General features: G+C 38.8%; 3 protein-coding genes across 4 annotated transcripts; 1 reads left to right on the top strand and 2 right to left on the bottom strand.

Moving 5' to 3' along the window:
* Positions 1 to 585: 585 nt before the first annotated feature.
* On the bottom strand, positions 586 to 6,706 carry LOC110380203 (luciferin 4-monooxygenase). Its single transcript, XM_064040642.1, has 12 exons — positions 6,651 to 6,706; positions 5,740 to 5,904; positions 5,139 to 5,346; positions 4,576 to 4,771; positions 4,127 to 4,249; positions 3,578 to 3,752; positions 2,978 to 3,109; positions 2,445 to 2,573; positions 2,127 to 2,210; positions 1,697 to 1,843; positions 1,147 to 1,312; positions 586 to 790 (listed from the first exon to the last, which is right to left on the bottom strand). The coding sequence occupies exons 2-12, from the start codon at positions 5,887 to 5,889 to the stop codon at positions 663 to 665; spliced, it is 1,638 nt and encodes a 545-aa protein (XP_063896712.1). The 5' UTR covers positions 5,890 to 5,904; positions 6,651 to 6,706; the 3' UTR covers positions 586 to 662.
* A 3,023-nt stretch (positions 6,707 to 9,729) lies between these two features.
* Positions 9,730 to 20,982, top strand: LOC110380202 (uncharacterized). 2 transcript variants are annotated; one of them, XM_064040641.1, is made up of 11 exons: positions 9,730 to 9,904; positions 13,538 to 13,745; positions 14,140 to 14,338; positions 14,626 to 14,748; positions 15,177 to 15,348; positions 16,661 to 16,801; positions 17,217 to 17,345; positions 17,900 to 17,983; positions 18,862 to 19,008; positions 19,758 to 19,923; positions 20,791 to 20,982. In XM_064040641.1, exons 1-11 carry the CDS (start codon positions 9,902 to 9,904, stop codon positions 20,928 to 20,930), a joined length of 1,512 nt encoding a protein of 503 aa, XP_063896711.1. In that variant the 5' UTR covers positions 9,730 to 9,901; the 3' UTR covers positions 20,931 to 20,982. The 2 variants fall into 2 exon arrangements, with proteins under 2 accessions (XP_063896711.1, XP_063896710.1); XM_064040640.1 differs by lacking the exon at positions 9,730 to 9,904 and adding an exon at positions 11,794 to 11,993.
* A 134-nt stretch (positions 20,983 to 21,116) lies between these two features.
* Positions 21,117 to 24,630, bottom strand: LOC110380206 (uncharacterized). Its single transcript, XM_021340122.3, has 4 exons — positions 24,473 to 24,630; positions 22,724 to 22,837; positions 22,106 to 22,299; positions 21,117 to 21,613 (listed from the first exon to the last, which is right to left on the bottom strand). Exons 1-4 carry the CDS (start codon positions 24,540 to 24,542, stop codon positions 21,479 to 21,481), a joined length of 513 nt encoding a protein of 170 aa, XP_021195797.3. The 5' UTR covers positions 24,543 to 24,630; the 3' UTR covers positions 21,117 to 21,478.

The raw sequence follows: 24,630 nt of genomic DNA, 5'->3' as shown, positions 1-24,630 counted from the left end.
ATATTAAACTTACTTAGTCTCGTGGAAATGACTGCCCGTTCCGGGATAGTCACCCGAGGATAGTATATATATAGTAATTCAGTAGTTTCGGAGCTTAAAAGGGCAGAAACCAACAAACAAGATATTTCTTCTTTTTTATATAAGTACTTATAGATAGATTAGCAACATTGATACAAATATAATGAATACCTACTCTACAGGAGATACTGATAATTAGGTAAACTATTAAAATTATCATACTAATCTAAGATAGTCCCTGCGTCATAGACATCAACATATTAGTTCCTTAATAGATATCTTCTACACTACCTCTACCAATCTATAAAAGAGAAAACATTTTTTGTTTGTTTGTACACGAAATTATTTGAAAAATTATTTCACTCTTGGGAAGATAACTATCCTCAAACAACGTAAGCATGCATTTTATCCGGGTACGTAAAGATATGTCCCAGGGACACGTTATAAGCCAAGAAGTTTGTTTGTTTGCATGAACATGGGTATTAAGCCTGATTTGAAAATGAATTTTATGTGATTATCTACGAAAGCTACAATAGCAGTAACTTTGTTTTTTAAAGAGAAAACACATTCTTTTTGCACACTTAAAAATCCATTTATTTTGTCCATAAATTCCATAATTCAGTCGTTATTTCTCAAACTAAGTCCTATTCTCTTTTGAGAGCCAGCACCATCTCCTTGATTTTCTTCCTGTTGACTTTAGCAGTACTGGTAAAGGGTAGCTCCTTCATAAAAACCACCCCTCCTCTTAGCTGCTTGGAGTCCGTCAGCGATTCTGGGAACACGAATAAGTTATTTGTTACTACATGCATCATCAGCCTTTTTTTCGCCCCACTGCTGGGCCCAAGTCTTACCTCCCACAGAGAATTGTGTCATTGGTGTCCAAAATAAACTTATAAATAACATATAACTTATAAAAGTTGCATTGGTTACATTGATCCGACTTAGAATCCAACACTCTTCATGTTGAGAGGCTAGTGCTTTATTAATCTCCACTTTACACTTTATCTCCCAAATACTCAGGCTGGTATTTCTTTCTAACAGACCTAATACAAGTTCTGATGAACCTTTGAAATCTAGGGACACAATTTCAATAAATGGGCAAAGAGGTAATTGAGAATTTAAAGTTACCTTTGACCAGGTCCTTGATCTCCTGCGCTGTGGGGCTGCAGCCAGGTTTGGGCACAACGCACGCCACCACCAGGTCCCCGCACTCCTTGTCAGGTATCCCGGTCACCGCCACGTGGAACACGCCAGGGTGCTTCATTATTACTTCCTCAATTTCCACTGGAGACACCTGCAATTCATCATGTATTGTTCCACACGTTTCGGAAGGCACGTTAAATTGGTAGGCACCCCTAAATAGTGAAGAAGAGTCAGATGTTACTATTCTAAATGCTCTACAGTTTCTTCATGTTTACTAATGAACCACGTTCGAACCTCGCTCTGAGAAGTCTGACCTTATGGATAATATCCTCACTTCTTTAGTCCAGGTAATACTTAGGATAGACAAGTTCAAGCCAATTTTAGCAGTACCTAGTTACAGGATTCAATTAGATTGGCACTTTCGACACTTATCAACATTTAAAAAGGGGTTATGCTACTCCTACAATATATCTAACTATAGCCTCCTTCACAAAAGAACCAATTAAACAAGTGTAGAATAGATAAACTTTCTTACCTGGTGGTTTCTATACTTCAACAGCAGCTTGTATCGCTCAACAAAGAAAATATTCCACGATTCATCTCTATAGAAAATATCACCAGATTTGAACCAGCCGTCGTCTGTTAACGTTTCTTTTGTCACCTCTAGATTGTTGTGGTATCCCTGAAATATAAGGGAAATTATTATAACCAGAATTAACTTCCTATCCTTCTAATAATAAGGGCGAAAGTTTGTAGGTAAATATAGATGTTTCTCCTGTTTCACGCAAAACTACTGGATGGATTTTCATGAAACTTGGCGTTTATAAAGCTCTATACATCAGAATAACATAAACATATAAAGTACTTTTTATCCGAATCCGGGATGTAGTTCCCTCAGAAAGCGGGTGACGCCGCTGACAGAAGCTTCTTATACATACATACTTATGACTGGAATATAGTCTTACCTTGAACACGACTGGTCCTCTGAGCCATAATTCTCCTTTGACGTTGGGTTCTTCAATATCCTGGTTAGTCACAGGATCCACCAGCTGTAACAGAAACAAAAAATGATCTTGAGTACTTGAACTGCCATCTTGTAATCTAATTCCATGTGCTTGTCCATGATGGACAAAGCCTCTTTCCTTAAAAAAAATCTAGAGACGGTCATTAGAAGCAATTTCTATGTATTGGACTCCACCCCTAAGACGACCTACTGGCCGCAATTTCCTCAGGTGGGACCCAGGAAAACTACTTCACTCCTATCACAGTCTGATGGTACTTACCCGTGCTTCGCAAGATCCAACAACTCTACCATTTGAGCCAGGTGCGGGATGATGCTCGTGGTGCACCACTAGTCCACCCAATTCACTCATGCCATATAAACTGTATACTTTATCTGTGTTTGCTCTCCGCTGTAAAAAAAAGAGATTAATTAAAATTGCGTACCAGATTTATTGTGACAAATTATTTTAAGTAGAACCAAGATTTCAGATTACATTCATTTAATACTGGATGTTACCCGCGGTTTCGCTCGCGTCCCGGGGAAACTTCTTCCCACACCCAGAAAAATTTAGCCATACTCGGGTCTAGCTTCCGAACACGAATGGATTTGAAGATTTTTTTCAAATCTATTCAGTTGTTTCGGTCTTTAATGTACAAACAAAAATGTTTCCTCTTTATTAGCTTAGATGAGTTGCTGCAGTTTACATAAAAAACCATGACTTGTACATAATCTATAATACATATGTTGAATGTTTCAAATGTTCTTAAGACGAGAAAATCGCCCATTGCTGGAAGCCAAAAATGGTAAGTTTACCTTAACTTCATTGATAAGCTCCGTCGACACGGCACTACCTCCCATGAGGACGGTTTCGAAGCAAGAGAAGTCACATTTAGCATTGATCAGCATGGTCGTCATCAGGTTTGGGCTAGTCGCAATGTAGGTGGGCTGGAGAAGGAATAAAATATTATTAGCATTGTGGGAGTAATTACTTTAAGTAAAATTGTTGCCATCGTCAAACGACTTCTCTTGATTGATATGTGCAGAGCTATGAAAAAATCATCAGTCTTAATTATATGGGATGGCCTTGGTCTAATACACCGTCAAATATACTGACAGCGGTCGATCTACCACTGGTCTATGTTGGACGGCAAGGGACTTATTCATTAATTACTTCCCGCTGCCTTTCTTTACGTAATAATGACGTCCCAGCCGATTGTCGGCCACGGTGGCTGATCACTATCGATCTAAGGAGCCAGCTGCGCAGGATATATTATAGAGCACAAGCATTTGCGCAGACTCAGGTGCACTCCCAATTCCTTCACTCTCATAGTCCGATGGGACATTAATCCGACGCGATTGAAAAGGATCTCTCTCACCCTTCTTTGTAATTATTATACCTGACTGATTACCTACCTTATACTTATTAACCAAGTCAGCGAAATGTTCAGGGACGACTGGAGCTGATGTCTGCAGCCGCGTGTACTTCATGATTGGAGAGAACAGGTAGTGGAAGCCAGCTGACAGCCACTGCCCGGGTGACACCACGAACACCAGCCGTGTTGGTGTCGGGAATTGAGTGAAACCAGTCCTAAGAGGATATAAAATTTCAAGGTTATTTTAAGATGGTATGTATCTTAGCACTGTCGTCTTCTCGTCTTTATTCCTTCTATTAAGATCATGATGGCATCGTAGCTCCCGAACGGATGAACAGATTAAACACTTTCTATTTCTCTAAGTAAAACTCTTTTAACCAAAAAAAAGGTTGTCAATTCGATCCCACATTTATATTTTTTTCTCTCTCTTAATAATCGTTGAAGAGACATGAAATTGACTTATACCGTTAATCTTGGACAGCAATTTCAAATTGCGGAAACCTCTTAGAGACCATAGAAAGAAAGAAAATAAATTTTTAAGAGGACGCATACAGACACTTAAAATAACAATGACAATTAAAAAACTTACCATATATAAGGTATAGCAATAGCTAAGTTCTTGTGTGTCAGCATGGCAGTCTTGGGCACTCCTGTGGTACCGCTGGTGGATGTCAGGTAAGCTACCACGTCTTCAGGATCAATGTCTACAGGTCTGGAAGAAAACATATCAAAGTTTCATTTCATCCTATTAGCTACACCTATTTGACTCACAACTGTTCTTAATAACACCCATCTGTGTATTGTTTTGCTTATCTCTAGGATAGGAATTTGATAATACTTGTATGGGCCCAAGGCCAAATTTTTTTTAGTAGATATAACAAACGTAACTTCTAACGGTAGACCCCAATTTATTTATTTTTCAAACCCCTTGAAGATATGATAATGAAATTACTGCAGAAATGCTACCATGAAGCAACATAACGTAGGTAGGTATATTCTAAGAGTAATTTATTAATCAAAGTATTTGGGTTAACTTACTTGAATGCTTTGATTGCTGCTACATTATCAACCTTCAGGAGTTCTGCCAGATTTGTGTAATCATGACTTTTATCAAAGGTGACAATTTTAGCGAATACTCCAGATAGATCGAGCGCTTTCTTTATATCTTCTGTTTTCTTGTTTTGACCGACAATGATTTTAGGAGTATTAATTTCAAACATTGCTTTTAGTTCATCTGGAAATAAAACAAATATTTGGTAAGTCTTTTCATGTGAAGAAGAAAATTAAATTTATATTCATTCTGAGCCAAAAAATTGGTTTCGTGGTTCCATGCGACATCTTTTGTACCGCTAGTTGTGAATTGTTTGCAGTTGTTCGATATCTATGTATATAATCCGAACACATTCATGTGGAAAAACGTAGTTACTGACTTAGAAATTATAGTTACTGAAAACATATCAAGGAAATCTGGACTATAAAGTCTGGAATCACCAACCTGCATTGAACAAGCGTTGATGAACGCTCTATACTTCTCCGTGTGAGAGGAGGCCTGTGCAAAGCAGTTGGACGATAAAAATGCTGATGATGATGATGATACTTACTGACATTCAAGGTATCATCAATACAAGCCACCATGATACCAAGGAACAGAGCCGCGTTATGTGGTATGCAGTAGTTCAAGTGGTTCGGTCCCATGAGCACCATGACATCTCCCTTCTTCAGACCCAGCTCAGTGAGAGAGATGGCGCATCGAATGCTCCTGTCTAACACTGAGCCGTTGGTTTCTGATTCTCCTGTTGCTCCATCGATCTATGGAAAAATAAGTAGTAACATTTTAATTTCTGCTGCTGCTTGTAATTCCACTTGTATGTAGGGACCAACTAGCTTCTGCCAGCAGTTTCACCATCTTCCCGAAGGATATACTTCCTGCACCCTGATAAAAATTTGCCTATACGTTATTCAGATATATAAGCTGACAATTTATGTAATGTATAGCTGCCAAGTTTCACCTTTAGTTTGTAGGTACATCAATATAACATAATAGGCTATTTTTTATCCAGATGCGGTTTATAATATCTTCAAGAAGCAAGTGAGACCACTGGCCGAAGCTAGGTAATTAACACATGCTCTCAGCTCTTGCTAAAGAACTACACAAACTCATGACGTATTTTCTAAACGAAATCTTTCTCGAAACTTAGGTACCTGGCATACAAAATCGGGATCTTCCTTCAAGCAGTGCAGTATCAGCTTGCCCATATGATGTTTGTCTGATGGGACCCCGCTCTTCGCCACCACGCGAGAGGCAACCTCTTGCATGTAGAAATGGACTGCATCGTAAGCGTGTTTCACCATGATGATGAGGAATTTCTGAAAGTGAATTATATGCTGTTAGTGTTTGAGTTGAAATTCCAATGTTGGTTGTTCAATGCTTCACCATATGATGAGAGGAATTTCTGAAAGTGAACTGTATGTTCTTTGTGTTTCAGTTGAAATTTCAATGTAAACGGCTGGATAAGTAGTGAAGATCAAATACCGGCGCACGCTATATACGACTTTTGAAGATTTTTATGATTTTTTTAAAACACGATCAGAAATCGCTGCAGCATAATATGCTTATGTATGGATATTCGCGAGCTATAATTTACGAAATATAATAAATAAACTAATTATTTATCTAATGTTTAACTTATGTACAACAACAAATAAAAAAATCTTAACAGTGATATTAGCTAATATAGATTAGAACAGTACATAATCCTATTTATTACATACAACGTTTCCGGGGGGTATTTCAAGAAAAGGTGGACAATTCCTGATATACATATTTTTAACGCTAAATTCGCTGGTTTAGCCACAAAAGTAAAAAACAGAGAATTCCGGAGTATTTTTACATTAACAATATGCAAAAAAAATATAAGAGAATAATGTAATTAAATTAATTATAATTAATATATATTAAAATTATTTAATATTTAAAATTATAAATAAAATATTTGTGAAGAAATAAATTGGATAATAATTAATACATTACCTACATAATAAAAAATAATGCAACCCTTTAACTAATAACCAAAAATTTAGTGCGAAAAAAAAATAAAAAAAAATATACATACCAACTTTGTTTTTCGAAAGCCGACCTATATCTGTACTAAACTCGACTAAACATAGTCCTTATATACTATATTTTTATCAATGCCTACATAATATTTTGTCTGTTTAATTACTTATATAATTCGTATTGTCTGCGAGAGATAAGTGATGATCAACAAAAATATTTGCCTGCTATAAATAGATGAGAATCTAATTACTTGTATGTATGTAAGACTTTCGTATTGGGATATTGGGTTGCCCGGGTAACTGGGTTTAGGTGGTCAGATAGGGCAGTCGCTCCTTGTAAAGCACTGGTACTCAGCTACATCCGTTAGACTGGAAGCCGACCCCAACATAGTTGGGAAAAGGCTCGGAGGGTGAGGACGAGGATGATGTAAGACTTTCGTAATGTACCTAACCGATTTTGTCTATGGGGTCCTAGCTGGCGGGTTGGTATAAGAGTTTCCCGATCCCCGAGGAACCAAATTTTATATTGATAAACTGAAAACAAACCTAGTTTAGCTGTAAAGTGCCGTCAATGGATGATGGTGTTACATAAAATTAATTTACCTACCAAGATTTTTGAACCCTATTCCATGTAAATACTTATTTTTTCGACATCAGTGATCACCTATTTTTTTTAATATAATTAAATTTATTTAAAATTTTCTTTAAAAATTATGACCAGTTCTTCCGTGTTTCGAAAGGTACGAAAATTGGTGGATACCGGCTGTCAATTGAACTTTTGAACTTTTGAACAATTCTTCGGCAGTCGCTACGGATACTCAGAAGCCAGTAGGTAAATCTGACAACCAGTCTTACCAAGGTTTGGAGTTCAAGGGGTATCGGGTTTCCTGGGTAACTGGGTTCATGAGATCAGATAGGTAGTCGCTCCATGTAAAACACAGGTACACACTTAGCCGTATATGGTTAGACTGGTAGCCGACTCCAACATAGATTAAATTACTGTAAACAATAAATAGCACACAACTTTGTAGGAAACATTTTAGCAGCTTGCGATGAAAGCGCTCGAATCGGATTGGTTAATCGCGGGCACTCCCACTGACTAAGTCTGGCCACCAACCACTAAGTAAATTTTGCACCAATAAACATTAAGGGGTATTCCTATTATATTTAAGATTTCTATGGATTGGACGATGGACATGCTGTTATCGCGGCGACCGAAAGCCATTTCATATGAAAACCCTCAGATCAAAGAAATAAAACCTACATAAAAATCAGAAATGCAGTTGTGGCTCATTTCCTGCAAACGCTGCACGTGCAGGCAGCTGATCGGTTGCTTTTCATCAGGCTACATCTCAAGAATAGTAATAATTAGACAGTTATAAAATTCCAAATTATATACAGATCAGCAGGCAGGTCAACCTACCCAAAACTGTCAAATACCAATTGAACCTTCCACAATTGTGAAAAGGTTGAAAATCTATTGATGAAAGACAGACTGAGGTAGATTGATATGTCGTCTGTACCTATGCTTATGTTGCCGCTTAACAACAAACACTGAAAACTAGAATAATATTTTTTTAGGGTGCATCTAATAAACGCAAAGGGGGAGGCCTATGTTCAGCAGTGGACGTCCTATGGCTGAGATGATGATGATGATAATAAACGTATTTTCCCAAGTTTTATCAATGATGGTACTTTGGCAGTTTATTATTGATGGAATTTTTATTTCTATTTTGTGCCATCATTGAGATAAAAATGTCTAGTCTTACAATCTGTTTATCAATATTTATCATTAATTAATATCAGGCGGCGAGTGTTTACGCGAAACTTTGGCTTATGTTATGTCTGCGCGACATTAGGAGATAAATTTTAGGGTTCTGTACCCTAAGGGCAAAATGGGACCCTATTACTAGAACTTCGCTTTCCGTCCTCCCATCTTTTAGTCGTCAGACTATCGGTATCTCATGAAACGTGATATGTACAAAGTGTGTCGTACGTAATCACATTAAATTAAAGACGTTCATATACTGGTTAATACATTTCGATTAGCAAAATTGACACAAAGTAAATAGAATAAAAATGTGCTATAATTAGAACACCTTAAGACTCAGTCATTACAAGTAACGGAAATTCTCCCTTCAAAATTGACAGCTGTGCCACCATTACAATAACTACTGAAAACTAAAAAAATAATTATGGGGGCTGCGGTTTATAGATAGATGATACAGAACCCTTTGTGCGCGATTCCAACTCGAACTTCATCAGGTTACTTTTGTTTAAAAACCTAAAAATATGTAGAAGACGTTTGAAATACTGATTAACTAGCTGTTCCAGAAAACTCTTGGGACCCGGGAGAAAGTTGTACTTCTATCACCCGGTCAAAAAGTAACTTATAACATTACTTTTAAGAATACCTACCATGATATATATTCCTAATCATTATCATTAACCGTTTGACCGTGAAAGATAAGTCACCACACCCAAAACATATATGTCATTCATAATATGAGTGTGATTAATCAGATACGTAACTTTTATTTAAGCACTTTGCGAAGTACGTATCCGGTGGTGTTGGTTTGCCGTCCCATCGGGCTATGAGAGTGAAGGAATAGTGAGTGCACCAGTGTCTGCGCAAACGCTTGTGCATGTGCACCTCTGTCTGTGCAACAAACGCTTGTGTACTATAATTATGTACTGCGGAGATCGCTGAGCCTCCTTAACTAACAAAAGTCGCCATGGCTGACAATCAACCTGGACGCCTTTAGGTATTATAAAATACGAAAGTGAACCCAATATTAAGCAAGAGTGCTAATTCAATATCTCGCAGAAAATGGTACCACAACTTTACTAATCCTTTTATTTCTGACATCGAGATATCATTGAGTCAATCGCCCTCTGATACCTATTCGTGGAATACTAACACACTATAAGTCGGCCGACAGTTTGTTAGGGACCATGATAATGGTGATGTCAATGGAGATCTGCCAACTGGGCAGGACATATTATAGTGCACGAGCATTTCTGCAGACACAAGTGCACTCACTATTCCTTCACTCTCATAGGCCGACGCGACGGTAATCCTACACGATCGGAGAGAGATCAGGCGCAGGACCGACATTTACGTGGTCTCCAATGCACGGGTGTATCAATCACCAACCTCCAGGCTCGGGGCTGCTTTGTGAAAATTTCTAAAACCCACAAAGTAATTTCGGCCCTACTCGGGGATCGAACCCGGGGCCTCGTGCTCAGCAGCTGCGCTTGCGATAGCCAGACCAACGAGACAGGATCATAAATCAGTATGAAATGAATGGTAAGTAGCACATAACAACGATCAGGATATTTGACCGGTATCAGACCTACTAAAAACTTTGATTACATTTAAGATTTTCTCGGTGCGTCTACATAAAAAATATTTTCTTCCAAACATCGGGCCAACTGTCGGCCGACTGTTTAGGCTGCAGTATACGGGTACTCTTAATCTTATCAGTCTTAATTCCCTCGTCTATAGTTTATTGAGTAACTTGAAATAGGCAGTTAATATAAGATAATGATTGTATTGCAATCAATCCACAATAAAACTTCGAAAAATTATATCAAATATAAAAAGTGTGTTTATTTTTATCGTCAAGTTAAGATATCGTCATCATGTCCCCTTTTTTTATAAGTCAGTTCTTAATCAGCCTAGACATTTCCCAATTAAGTTGGAGTCGGCTTCCAATCTCTCCGAATCAACATACACAACAAGCTACATTGCTGTTACCATTCCTGCTGATCCTGCTTTTGTCTCCAGGGTGTTTTAAAGAGACCTTAAAGAATTAAGGTTTGCATCGTAACATTATATCATTTTCTTCCTATTTCAAATGACATCCATATTTGATTCTACTTACTGCTTGAGCTGGACCTAACGGTTTGAAACGAATCATTCAAATATAGTTTTCTACCAAAGCCTAAAAACTACACATTTTGAAAAGGCTCTGATAATTTCATGCCATGATGCCAAAGTTAAAACCTTCAATGACCATAGTAACGTAACCATACAAAACTCGCACAATTGGTGAAGTCTTGGAGGTTTTGGTACCTAATACATCAGGTATTATGTACCAAATCCTCCTCCTGCTATAAAAATAAACAATTCATTTGGGGCTTTTGGTCTACCTTATGCCTGGTTCCTGTAATTCGTTTTGATTGATTAAAATGGTAGGTAGGACCATTTGTGCAAAATGTCCTATCAATATTATTATATACTTACATACCTTATTTAGTTCTCAGTGTTTATAGCGTTTTAAAGTTTTGAACACTCTTTATTATATAACAGGTTTGCAAATCTTTTTGTACTGCGCACTCACAATGATTTAGTCAAATAAATAAGTTTTATCTTAACACTTCTATTCTATTTATTGCAATACTTCAGTGATAAGTCTTACTTACATACGGCGCATTCACTTTTTGGCCTTCGAGGGATAAAAATTGTTATCTAATGCTCTTTCGCGGCCATTGTCGCAAAAATTTTGTAAGGCTAAGAATAAAGCTGGGTACTCACCTTGTAGCTATAACTGTTACTGTTGCAGATACAGTAACAGACCTAGTTCATTGGGGAAATGTTCACATTGTACATAGCAACTGTATTTGAATTAATCCGCACTGCAAATGAAAGCACATGAGAACAGCAGTCATCATCTCCCGAACGTTTTCCCATCTATGTTAGGGTCGGCTTCCAGTCTCACCGGACGCAGCTGAGTACGAGTGTTTTACAAGGAGCGACTGCCCTATCTGACCTCCTCTACCCAGCAGTTACATGAGGGCAGCAGTATGCGTCATAAAAAGTCATAAATGGTTCCAAGTAGAAGCGTAGGTACTCATGTTTACAAAAGATCCATAAAAGTGAACCCATATTTCGGTACACAACGAATTCCACGGCTTGAGGTGTGCCTGTTGAGAAATTGTGCTCAGGTCAAACCGTCGGTCGTTTGCAGCGCATTCTTTTTACTTGGATAAGGCTCAAAAAGTCCTTAAGTGCACAGAGCTACTTAGTGTTCTCAGAAACCACAAGTATTATGTACTCGGTTATAAAAGGTTAGTGTACTTGCAACAGTACGTTACTTTTACAGCTCCGGTGAGTACCCGACTTAAATTAATGTGCAGATAACGCATCACATCAAAACTTTGCACCTTACATCAGTCAGACTTAGGCCTCTATTACATTCGCAAATTCACACAAGGATAGATTTGACGTCCCTTCTATCATGGAAGAATTCAGTTTCAAAAATGAATTAGTTCTCAAATATTTTAATGAGTTCAGTTCTCGAATAGTTTCTGAAACTGGGATTCCTAGTGATAAGTACCATTTTGGAAAAATTGTGTTGCAGAGCTTGAAGGATGATCCTGATTTTGTTATGCAGGTTGGTTTTAAGACTGTTAGGTATTTTTCATTCAACACTTTTTAAATTGATAAAGTTTTCATTTAATTTAATTATCGAACGTCGACCGTATTTGGCGAAAACTACAAATACTTCCCTGCTCTTTTCCAATTTCTTATTTAGGATCGGAGTTTCACATTCCCATTCATGCTTTTCCGTCTTACATTACACGTCCGTTCACGCAACGCTACTTTCTAGCCATATCTTCTTTCACACGATCAATCCATAGTTTCTTTCGACGTTGATGCTCAGCGTTTTCCTCACAACATGGTCCTCATTACTGCACATAACATGTCTAGGCGGTTTTCACAAAGCTCTCGGTTACCAACAGCAATTTTATACTTCCCCTTAGAGCCCTGCCTCACTAAGACGCCATGGCGACGTCGCCAGCGGTGCAGGCCTGGCTACTTTTGGCATCCCCAAAAGTCACCAAATCGAGTAGCCATAGCGTCTCGACAGTCAATTGTTTACGTCGTCGCTGAAGAAATCGCACGCTGACTGGCGACCACACTGGCGACTGAGTGAGGGAGGTGCACTTTACCGCGTACATTTTAGTGGCAACCGCGGCAACGTCGCCAAGCTGCCAGAGTAGCCAGAAGCCACGTAGCGAAATGTAGTTCGTGGCCACGCCTCCAATTTGGCGACGTTGCCAAACCAGCGCCAAGTGAGTTAGGTTCCATACATTTCAATACTAACTGCATGGATACGCAGCCGGCGACGTCGCCATTGGCCTCCTAGTGAGGCAGGGCTCGTACACCTCGTTTCTAAATCTATCCATTCGTTAAACAGCATATACTCCTTTCATCATTCTCATATGTCTCCATTCAGTTGACTTTCATTCATCAAAAAGAAGCTTATAATTTGACTCAGTACCTGCAATCAAGACGAATAGTGTAAAACATAGGTAATTTAGAATCAAGGTTGCAAAAAAATTCGCCAACTTGACCCATTTAATGCGCAATACAAACGTACCTAGATGACCTACTTGAAACTACAATAATCTTAGATAAATATAATCTAATCTTAAGGCCTAGACCACACAACTTTTAGTTAGACAACTATTTTGTTACGTGTCACTAGTTTTAAAGTATATCTTAGACACTAATGGCTGATAAAAAGGTGAAAGAAAACATCTTGAGGAAACCCGGACTACCTATATAGTCTAAAATCACAAATCCGCATTGAATAAGCGTGGTGATTAATGCTCAATCCATCTCCGTGTCAGAGGAGGCCTGTGCCCAGCAGTGGGACGATAAAAAGCCTGTAACAGAACAGAACAGTTTTAAAGAGGATAAAAATTGCACTGTTGGGAAGTTTCACTATCGCGATAAACATAATAAGTAGTCTTAGATAAAAATTGTCGGCTTCACAACTAACCTAAGCACAATTCAAGATTAACTCCGTAAACTTTATTATCTTAAAAATTTGAAAAATCGTTGATAATGATTTTTTTATTTAACAAGTAGCATAAGATTAAGCACTAGCCAATAGATGATTAATGCATAACTTTTATCTCAAACCCACAGATAGACGGAGCCACAGGAGAATCAGAAACAAACGGCTCGGTTTTAAGAAAAAGCATAAGATGCGCGACTGCCTTCAAAAAGTTGGGCTTGAAGATTGGTGACGTCATGGCTCTAATGGCCCCGTCTCACCTGGATCTGGCAGTTCCGTTCTACGCCGCTATGTTCCTTGGTATCACTACTGCGCCTATTGACAGGACTCTTGCAGTTAGTAAGTAGCGATTAAGTAAAAGAATCCATCAGTCTTTTTTATAGACTTGAAAGACTTTTAGACCGATGGGAGGTTCATCTTAAACTTAACAGACTATTTTTTGCCACACAACTCAAATGACACAGACATAGGACATGGCCACGACATGATCTGCCTATTTTTTTAGAATATCCGCAGATTAAACAGTCGGCCGACAGTTTACCCGATGGTTGACATTTTTTTCAGGAAAACCATGATTCCAATCTTTGTAATGTGCGTACCTACTGCCATTCATGAGTCCAAACGAACTATGAATCGGCCGACAAAAAAAATTGACTCATAATGCATCAATGCAGTTTTAACATTCTCTACTGAATTGACAGTTTACCATGGTTATAACTGTAATTCCTTCCAGATGACTTGAAAGACACCTTTAACACCAACAGGCCCAAAATCATATTTTGTCAAAGCCAAAAAGTGGAAGACGTCCAAAAAGCTACTGCTCTCTTGGGACTAGATCCTATGATAGTCACTTTTGACAAACATCCTGAAACTGTCACCCTTTCTGAAATTATGGAGAAACATGGAGAAGATGTGCCCTTCGAGGATTTTAGGTAAGAACACATGTATGAACATCGTCGTCACTGATTGAAAACTTCTACTGATGGCTAAAGATCTCCCTCAAGCTGGACGGTTTTGCCCCTACTCACCGCGCTGGGCATGTGTGTTGGTGAACGCAGTGTAGGATCTGTTTTATTCTTGAGAGATGCTCATCAAGGCAAATTCCACCCCATGTTAGAACAATTTAAGGCTTCAAATTACAGAATATTCACATAAATTATATATTTTAAGAGTCAGTTAAGAAACAATATCTTATTAACATGGACCGATAATTTCACAGAGCTGAAGACTTTGATCCAGAGGAGACAATAGCATACCTGGTACCGACGAGTGGGACCACTGGGAAGCCCAAAGCCGCTATTATCACGCATAAGAACCTGGCGAGCAGCGGAATTTACTTATGGTAAGAGGAAATTAATTATTTAATTTATAGAAATGTAGGCAAATAGAAAACTAATCTAATAAATACTGTGGTAGTCCCTTGTGTATATTTAGCTAGCTTCTATCAGTGATTTCACCCGAGGGAACTTCTTCCCACACCAGCCTTCATTCTTATAGCAATAAAGCAGAGCAAATAAAGATTCTTCTTCTTCTTCTTCAATATTACTGTCAAGTTACACCAAAATCCATTCAGTAGTTTTTCCGTCAAAGATCCATCTACGTTCATCATCATCATCATCTCAGCCATAGGACGTCCACTGCTGAACATAGGCCTCCCCCTTAGATCGCCACAGATACCTGTTGGAGGCGACCTGCATCCATTGGTGGATCTACGTTCACCTACATAGAATGAACTTTTGCATATAATATTAATAAAGATTTATTGTGCAGTGGTTTCGCCAAAAAAATCCCCCCGACTCGCGCCAAGCTCCTGGTGGCTCCCCTGCAGTGGCTGTCATCCCTCCTCAGCTACGTCATGTCACCGTACTACAAGTACACCAGGATACAGACCTCCATTGAGATGACGGCTGACCACACTCTAGAGCTCATTCAAAAGTATCAGGTAAGTTTTACTGACTTCATGATAACCAAAACAATTTTTTTATTTATTTATTTATTTGTTTGATTTATACGACTTCAAAAGTCAGTTACATAAATCAGAGAAGTTTACAAAGGAAACTTAAAAATAAAGAAAATTGAGAAAAAGTAAAAAAGTAAAAAAAAGATAACACAAAAAAATAAAAAAATTACAAACAACATAAAACTTTACAATAACCAAGTAACAATTAGGTAAATCCTTCTTAATTCAGACATTAACATTCCTTGCAAAGAAAACTTAAAATTAGAAATATAATAAACATGAAATAAAACTTTAGAATAACCAAGTAACAATTAAATGGTATAGCTTTCGCAAAATTTTAGACACAAAGACATTATGTAGGTTTTGTCCTCAAAAAGATCGCAGTCCGGGTGGGCTTCCACAAGTTTATTTATTGTGTTCAACACACGCGGTACGGGAGACGCAGCACGGGCTGCGGTCCGACATGAAGGCACGTCCAGCAAACGATGCTTTCTGCAGCGGAGGTAATTATCCGGTGTGTACAGTCGAACCAGCTCATTATGGATATCAGATGCATCGATCAGACCTTTGCAAATTTTAATCATAATACCTACCTGGTCACATGCTCGCCTCGCTGTCAACATATTATATCCTAAACATCCTAGGAGGAACTTGGTGGGATAGAGGTATGGATAATACCCGAAGGTTCGCCTGTAAAGAAAACGCAAGAATGCTTTTTGCACTTTTTCCAAAAGGAGTGCATACTTTGCTTCATGCGGATTCCATACAGAGGAACTGGCTTCGAGTTTGGTTCGCACAAGTGCGCTGTACAGGAGTTTTATAACATGCTTGCTATTGAAGTCACGAGCGGTGCGGTGAACAAAATTGTCGAATTGTGTTTGCGTAAACTGATGATGATGATGAGATGATTATAGACTGTAAACACAAACTAGCAGTTCTTCTTTCGTCATCTATGATGTAAAGACAGACATAAAGTCTGATTTGAACACATATTGTATCTCTGTAGTCTCTACAGCCTCCAACCGATTAAACAGAAGAAAGAAATAAAACAAGTAATTAACAAGTTAAATAATGGCTTTACAAAAGCAAACAACTTCTCGTGAGAACTCTCGTTTCCAAACTATTATGCTAGGAATGACCTAAATAACCAATCAAACAGACCAGCTCTGGTTTTCAATGGAAACTCCAGAGAGAACTATTTGTCACTCCATCTCACTGGATCAGTGGAAACGCGAGAGAGACTGTTACTCCATGTCACTAGAAATCACAATAAGTCTTTAATACCTATTTCCAGCCAACCTTCATGATCATCAGTCCCACTAAGCTGACAACGTTAGTAAAGACAGCTAAAAGGGAGAACGTAGACCTCTCCAGCTTCGAAGTCATATACATCGGAGGCAGTGCTGTTCCCATTAAACTTATTGAAGAATTGAGGGTATGTACTACTGAACTAAATGCCTGTAAGGTTTGCGGGTTTGCTTGAAAGAGTTTACTGTATTTGCTGCAAAACTTGTACTTATGTACACAAATTCAGACGAATGTAGCAGCAGAGCCAATTTTGGAACGTTTCTCATCATATATTAACTTTTTTATGCTTTTAGTGTTTTATACTAGCTTCTACCATCAGTTTCACTTACCTTCTGAGGGAACTACTTTCCAAACTTGAATAAAAAGTAGTATATATTTCCGGATAAAAATCAGCCCATATGTTATTTTGATGTGCAGGTAAGCTACGTTTCATCAAAATCCATTGACTACTACCAGCAATTTTGCCTGAAAGAGGAACAAACATCCATACATACACATACAAAGATTCACGTTTACATTAATAGGATTTTACATGTTTTCAGAGTATGGTATCGCCAAATGCAACAATACTAGACAGGCATGGCTTGAGTGAGATCGGTTCTACGACGTTTGAGAGCGCTAGTTCACCTGAAGGATCTTGTGGGACACCGTATGCTCATTTGCAGTATAAAGTACGTTTATATGTATGCTTGACATTTATCTATACATATAAAGAGGAAAACTTTGTTTGTTTTTTTGTTTGGTTATGGATAAACTCAAAAACTACTGAACCGATTTTAAATACCTATTCTTTCAACATTAGAAAGCTATATTATTATCTGCGAGTAACATAGGGTATATTTTATCCCGGTGCGGGCAGTTGCTCCCACGGGACGCGGGTGAAACCGCGGGAAAACGGCTAGTTACATATAAAGAAAAATAAATTATTCATTTTTATTCTATCATTCACGTACTTTCGAGTCTACATCATAATCGAAAAACCTCAAAAAAAACAAAAAGTTATAGTAGCAGTAGTAGTAGATATGCAAGCAATTATCGATATAAATATCATGCATGCAATAAGTAAATACGTTAACCCTGTAGATAATTTTTATTATTACCAAAAATATGCCTACCATAAAAATATTATTTCACTGCTTATTGCATTATCAGAAACAGAATATCATTCAGTCAGAATTTATCTTCGCATAAAAAATACAATAATAGACATATTTTTTATTTTCAGTTAGTTGATCTGGATTCTGGTGAGGAAATAACAGAACCTTACAAGAATGGAGAACTGTGGCTTAAAGCACCTGGTGATATTAAGGTAACATTATTTTTAACCGACTTCCCCAAAAGAGGTTATCAATTCTACTGTTCTTTAATTAACCAATAGTTGTAAAGTAGGAAATGACAGACAATCAAAAGTTCGCAGGGTGAAGAAGAATATATTGCGTTGTTTTGTTTGTTGTCAAACGACTTCCCAAAAAGGATATGGTTCTCATTTTCCATACTCTAGAGGTATAGTATAAGATGGGCTGCGGGTTGTTCGAAAAAGATACCGCGGCCCTGGTACATAAAAGGCCTACGACGCGACGGAACACGACGGAACACGACGGTTTTTAGTCAGTAAGAGTCTGACACTCCCTCACCGCTGCTAACCCTCAGCGGGAGGAGTCATTTGATGATTTTTGACATCGTTAAAAAAAAGGTATAGTATAAGATTGTAACTCTATCTAATGTATGAAAAGACATTAAACGATTTGGGATCAATAGCAATACTAGCAATGTGACGATGTATGGCATAACTGTATTAACTATTTAATTTGCGCAGGCGCTTAATTAACTAAAGATATTGATAATAATACGACTATTTATTAAAAACTCAGCTTAAAAATAAAAGTAACCACAATAATAACAATGACTTAATCGGTTGAAGCATTATTTGAAATAGGAGTTTAAGCATGTGTAAACCCCATCCTTCTATGAGAAGCTTATGTCAAAATTCAATCTCCAGTCGCAAAACAAAGGATGGATCGGTTATGGTAATCCCAATTAGGGATGTTAACCTCATCTCAATGCAGGGTGATCTTATAAGGAACTTATCTGAGCATTTACCTGGCAGATAGCATTAACTACCAGATAAATAACTGTCACTTTATCCGTCACCAGTTAAACTGGATCTAAGACTAATTTTACTTTCAGGGTTATTACAACAATCCCGAAGCTAACGCAGAGGTGCTGACAGAAGACAAGTGGTTCAAAACCGGTGACATGATGTACCGGGATGACAGGTGGAACTTCTTCTTTGTGGAGCGCATCAAACTGCTCCTCAAGTATAGGGGTCGTAAGGTGAGTACGAGGAATCATCATTTAAATAAATAAATAAGATATCGGGGTACCTTTCATACACGGATGGCTAGCTGCATGGTATGCTTGCGTTATGGGTGCTAACACAACTGATAAACTACATGTAGGTAATCAAACAACTGCCAACAAGCATACTCATTACACGAATGTCGACCATTGGCTATGGCTATATGCTATAGGACTCTGAGTTCGATCTCCAGCTGTTTTTTCTCCAAAACTTAACAGTGACTGCACGGTTTCCTTGCCCAACGTTTAGGGTGGGTTACACCATTTTATTATAATGCTAACCGAGCCATTATTAGTTGGGAAATATCTGACTTGACCAATGAGCGGCAATTTCTGATTGCTGATTATAGTTTTGCTATCGTAATAGTTAAGTGGTACAACCTACCTTAACAATCTTAACGTGCCTTTTGCAGTCTCGGCCCAAGAACCAGAGTTGAGTAAAAAAGGCACTGAAATATTCAAGAACTGTAGGTACTTTAGTTTAAGTCCTCAAGTCTTTCTGATGATGTAGGTAGATCTAAGAGAAAGCTTAAGTAATCAGTAACTAATAATTAATTTAAACACCTGTCCACAATCACATACGCTTATACATTCTCTTCAATTGTTTTTGATAATGGGGCCAAGTGACATAGGTCTAAAACATAGTTTCTACCCGGGAACGGGAAAAAGTCCCTGGGTTGTGGGTAGCGAGAAACAGCTAGTTAAAACAGTATCGTATGTTCCAGGTATCACCAGTGGAACTGGAAGGTGTGATCCTGCAGCACCCCGGCGTGCGCGATGTGGCAGTAACCAGTATATTTGACGAGGAGTGTGGAGACCTGCCCGTGGCGTGCGTCGTGCTGCGCCCAGGAGTTGAAGTCACGGCACAGGAGATAAAGGATTTGGTTAAAGGTAAATCTAGAGTTATGAAGACCTCACTCATAAAGACAGAATTGCATTTTACTGATACAGAATTCAAAACAGAAAACAAACAATTACATAAGAAAACTTAATTGCTTGATCAAGAATGAGCTACCAAATTTGCCTCATCCTCCTCCGAGCCCTTTCCCAATCATGTTGGGGTTGGCTTCCAGTCTAACCGGATTCAGCTGAGTACCAGTGCTTTACAAGAAGCGACTGCCTATCTGACCTCCTCAACCCAGTTACCCGGGCAACCCGATACCCCTTGGTTAGACTGGTGTCAGACTTACTGGCTTCTGACTACCCGTAACGACTGCCAAGGATGTTCAATGAGCCGGGACCTACAGTTTAACGTGCCATCCGAAACACAGTCAATGGTGTCTAAGATATACTTAGAAAGCACATACAAACTTAGAAAAGTTGCATTGGTACTTGCCTGACCTGGGATCGAACCCGCGCCCTCATACTTGAGAGGTTGGTCCTTTACCCACTAGGCCACCACGACTTTACCAAAGAGCTACCAAATTTGCCTACACTGCATAATATATTCTTACCTTAACTAATTAGAAAATACCTGCCTTATGTAGTTCATAAAAATAGAGTACAATATATAAAATCGTCACAGCCTAAAATCGTCTATTAATGGACAAAGGCCTCCCCAATCAGGGGTGATTTGCCCATACTCGCCAAGCCGGACATAGCGAAGGGTGAGAAATTTGCTCGACATATACAATCCCACTCAGTGCTGTCTGTTGAACGGGGGCACCAATAGTATATACATAATATTAATTGGCCCCAAACAATTTTGTTCACATAATGTGTGTATCTTGAACTAACACAAGAATTCATACTTTTCAGAAAAATTGACAGAAGTCAAGCAGCTTGAGGGCGGAGTGATCTTCATGAGCGAACTACCTCTCACCTCCTCTATGAAGTTACACAGGAGGAAGCTGAAAGAAATCGCTATTGCCCGACTGAAAGGACAAGTTGCTGCTTAAGGGGAATCCTTATTTATACTTCTTATAGTAACATAATAAAGAGGAAACCTTTTTTTATTTGTTTGTTCCCAGAAAATTCCAAAATACTGATCCTATTTCAAAAATTCCTTCACTTTTATATGGGTACGAGAAGTATTGTTTCCAAGAGACTTGGCGGTAAAAAGCTAGTCAATTACCAGACCAGGATATCGACAAAAACGTTTATTTAAAAATTAAAAATACATATCACATTTCATTACGGTTTTCTTACTGTAAATAAAACTTCTACCATTCATTGATTCAATTGTTTGTGTCGTAAAATAAAATGTGCAGATCTCATCAAATAACGGCTTCGAAGTACAGACTTCGAAGACAATATTCAAATTGTAGCGAGCAAACTACGCATGCGCGAGCCGTTAAATGGCTGGCTTCAGAGGAGCAAAGTTACTTGACGAGAAATGTACACAAAATTCATGAAGGACCTAAGAGTACTCAGACCTTTATAACTTATTTAGTTGGTTGATCCTTGAAATAAGAAGTTTTAGTTACGATAGTTTCTCAGTTCCACTTCAGACCTCTTCAATGAGGGTCGCATTCCTTGCTCCGAAGGTCTCGGGCGCAGTAATGCGGATCGGCACTCTGATGCACATCACTGGAGAGTTGGCCTCATCCACGATCCTGAACTCGATGGAGACTTGCGTGTCCTGGAATGTAAAAAGAGATGGCTTTGAAGTTTATATACTCGAGGTCTGAATATCCAGGGTTTTGATCATCCTGAGCAGTCAGAAGATGCATATTTTTGCCTGTATCTAGATAGCAGTCGCTCGGAACAATAGATCATAAGGTGAAGCAACGCTTAGGGTGGTTAGTCCATAAATTGATCTTGTATTAACAATTGTATTCGTGCACTTAAAATTGGGGTCGATCCCGACTGTTATTTTAACACCTTTAGTAGTCAGAAGCCAGAAAATCTGACAACTAGTTTTACCAAGGGAGTTGTCTTGCTAGGGTCAGAAAGAAAGTTGATCTATGTAAATAGCTGAGGTTTCCAATGAAGGGTTTCTTGTAGGATTTTTTCACAGTATCAAATTTTTCGAACTGTGCATCTAACATTTAAATTTTCTAAGAAGCTCTGTAATACCTATGTGAAAAAAAAATCTTTTCACTTTAATAATTTTCTTGTGGAAAGTACTTACAACAGGGAAGAAGGACTCGATGTACATTCTGAGCGTGTACTGTATGACCTCTCCTTGCACCACAGGGCAGTAGGTGTTGGTAAGGAAGTTGCAAGTCTCCGCGTCGTCGCCAAGCCCATAGGGGAAGGGAATGTTACCAAAAGGTGAGGGAATGTACGCCACGGCGAGGGTCCTCATTGTCGTTATGGTTCTCGCTGGAAAATATATGATACAATCATAATTTGGAGTTGCTGTGATCTCTAGTTGGATTTCAATTAAATCTATGTTCTTAATATGAGATGGGAAGTTTGATGTTCCTTGAAGTAAGTTTACGTTCAGCATTGAACAGCAATTGGTTACTGGGATGATGATTATAATTATGAATCTGAAGACTTTGTTCAGTTGGAAATCTCAGGAACTATTAGTCCGATTCGAAAAATAATTTCTGTGTTAGATAGCCCACTTATCGAAGAAGGTTATAGGTTACTTTTTAACCGACTTCCCAAAAAGGAGGAGGTTCTCAATTCAGCCGGTTTGTTTTTTTTTTTTTTTATATTCTGGTGCATATAGTAGTTCCCACAGTTTACGGGTGAAATAGGTGGAGGAAGCTAATTGTACAACTACACAGGGTATACTAACGTGCTCTGAAGATGATGTTGATGACGGCATCCTGCAGTTGTGGCAGGTTGCATGGGGCAGAGCTACAGCCGGCGATGTAGGCGTTGATGGGCAGGGGACCAGGGTTTGCTGTGCCTGTGGGACAAACAACACTTTAATTAACCAAAATATGATTCAAAAGGTTATGTATCTCTTAGTAGGTAGTAGCCGTTTTTTAGAGGGGAAATCATCAAATCTCTTGAGCTCGGCTGTGTGTTAGCAGCGTGAGGGAATGTCAGACTCTTAGGCACTTGTCTCACCGGCAACGATTAACGAGTAACGAGTAGAGCTAGAACTAGAAACGCGTTAGCGAGACGCGGGGAGCGAGTGCGTAGTTCCGATATTTGTGTAGCTCGGCTATAAGCGAGTGTGCGAGTGAGGCGGGCGATTACTCGCATCACTCGCTCGCTAGATACGCACTGTAGAGAAATGACCACTGGTTGCTCTCTCGGCGTGAGTTGTAAACGCTTGGCGAGTGTCGCCGAGCGAGTGTTATCTTCCATAGCTTTTGTCGCTCAGCGACAAACTAGTGAAGCGAGTGCTCGCCAGCAGTGTGAACAGTCAGCGATCAACTATTTGAATATGCATCTCTTTTATTCACACGGAAAGTATATCTATTGTACGTTTCTTGAGCGAGAAAATAGCCGGTAGTTAGTCGTTTTATCGTCTTTGGTGGGACAACTGCCTTACTGACTAAAACCCATAATTTTCCTACGTAGGCCTTTTAGGTACCAGGGCCGCGGTAACTCTTGCGAACAATTCCGCAGCTTTAGGGCTAGACCCTAGGGAGTTAACCTGAGGCTTTATTCTTAAGACGTATTTAATTTGGTATTTTAACGACGAATTTTCTACAATGGACCATCTTAATCAGCTAGCTCATACAGTTTTTGGAGCTGCCTTATGAAACTTTTCGTCTATTTGTGTAACCAGTTATCTCACATGATCTGTGATTGCCGCTATGTGGTGTAGTAATTACATGGCATGACTTCATTTAAAACTTATCTACATAATTAAGTAGATTAAATTCTTTATTTTCGCTATAACACCTATGTCATAATTATAAGCACTGGTACTCAGCTACATCCGGGTAGACTGGAAGCCGACCCCAACATAGTTAGGAAAAGGGCTCAGAGGATGATGATGTTCACAAAGACTCCGGTAATGGTAGTTGCCCCTGCGCCTGCGCCCTCATACTTGAGAGGTTGGTCCTCTACCCACTAGGCCACCACGACTTTTTCTCTCTTTCTCTCTTCAGTCTTTCTAAACTTATTACTTTAAAAAAAAGTGTCTATGGTGTTCCTTGCTGGCTCTTCTCCATTACACCAAGTTTTTAGAACCGTGCAACTAAGTATTGTGACGTTTCATAAGAGCCTGCAAAGACCTATTTGATTTTGACTTTGACTGCCAGTTCAAATTTTGACACCTGAACTTCGCTACAAGTTTTTGGCGCCATTATACGCCTAACAAAATGCGCTAGTAATGAAGCCCTCCAAGGACCTCTAACAGCCAGTTTCTTCATCAAAAGGTAAAAGCCAAAGTAATGTCATAAAGTAAAAGTAACGGTCAAATTCGTTTTTTCACGATTTTATCTATTAGTTTTGCTGTTACTTTACCCTTGAAAAAACGAATTTGACCGTTACTTTTGCTTTATGACATTACTTTGGCTTTTACTTTTGATGAAGAAACTGGTTGTTATTAAGCAATATATATCTAGCTACGTTAGGTACTTACACTGAGAAACATCAGTAGTCTGTCCTCTAACAGCTAGGACCACACAAAACAAAATCACGGCACGCAACATTTTGACTGAAAAACCACGGCTGACCGACTGACTGACTGACTGATAAGAAAGATTTCTTCAATTATATCCACATATACAATCATGCAAT

The sequence above is a fragment of the Helicoverpa armigera genome, chromosome 22 (genome assembly GCF_030705265.1).
Source record: "Helicoverpa armigera isolate CAAS_96S chromosome 22, ASM3070526v1, whole genome shotgun sequence".
Classification (NCBI taxonomy): Eukaryota; Metazoa; Arthropoda; class Insecta; order Lepidoptera; family Noctuidae; genus Helicoverpa; species Helicoverpa armigera.
The sequence above is the reverse complement of the archived record's forward strand: the minus strand, read 5'-3'. Positions and strand labels throughout refer to the sequence as shown.

Excerpts from the sequence above, each read along its gene's own strand:
- LOC110380203 (XM_064040642.1), bottom strand. The coding sequence starts at position 5,889 with ATGGTGAAACACGCTTACGATGCAGTCCATTTCTACATGCAAGAGGTT. Across the intron at positions 5,347-5,739 it reads ATCCCGATTTTGTATGCCAG|ATCGATGGAGCAACAGGAGA; the intron begins GTACCTAAGTTT and ends ATTTTTCCATAG. Across the intron at positions 1,313-1,696 it reads TGAAGTATAGAAACCACCAG|GTGTCTCCAGTGGAAATTGA; the intron begins GTAAGAAAGTTT and ends GATGAATTGCAG.
- LOC110380206 (XM_021340122.3), bottom strand. The coding sequence starts at position 24,542 with ATGTTGCGTGCCGTGATTTTGTTTTGTGTGGTCCTAGCTGTTAGAGGA. Across the intron at positions 22,300-22,723 it reads CAACATCATCTTCAGAGCAC|CGAGAACCATAACGACAATG; the intron begins GTTAGTATACCC and ends TATATTTTCCAG. Across the intron at positions 21,614-22,105 it reads TCGAGTCCTTCTTCCCTGTT|GACACGCAAGTCTCCATCGA; the intron begins GTAAGTACTTTC and ends TTTACATTCCAG.
- LOC110380202 (XM_064040640.1), top strand. The coding sequence starts at position 11,838 with ATGGAAGAATTCAGTTTCAAAAATGAATTAGTTCTCAAATATTTTAAT. Across the intron at positions 13,746-14,139 it reads TGACAGGACTCTTGCAGTTA|ATGACTTGAAAGACACCTTT; the intron begins GTAAGTAGCGAT and ends AATTCCTTCCAG. Across the intron at positions 19,924-20,790 it reads GATAAAGGATTTGGTTAAAG|AAAAATTGACAGAAGTCAAG; the intron begins GTAAATCTAGAG and ends CATACTTTTCAG.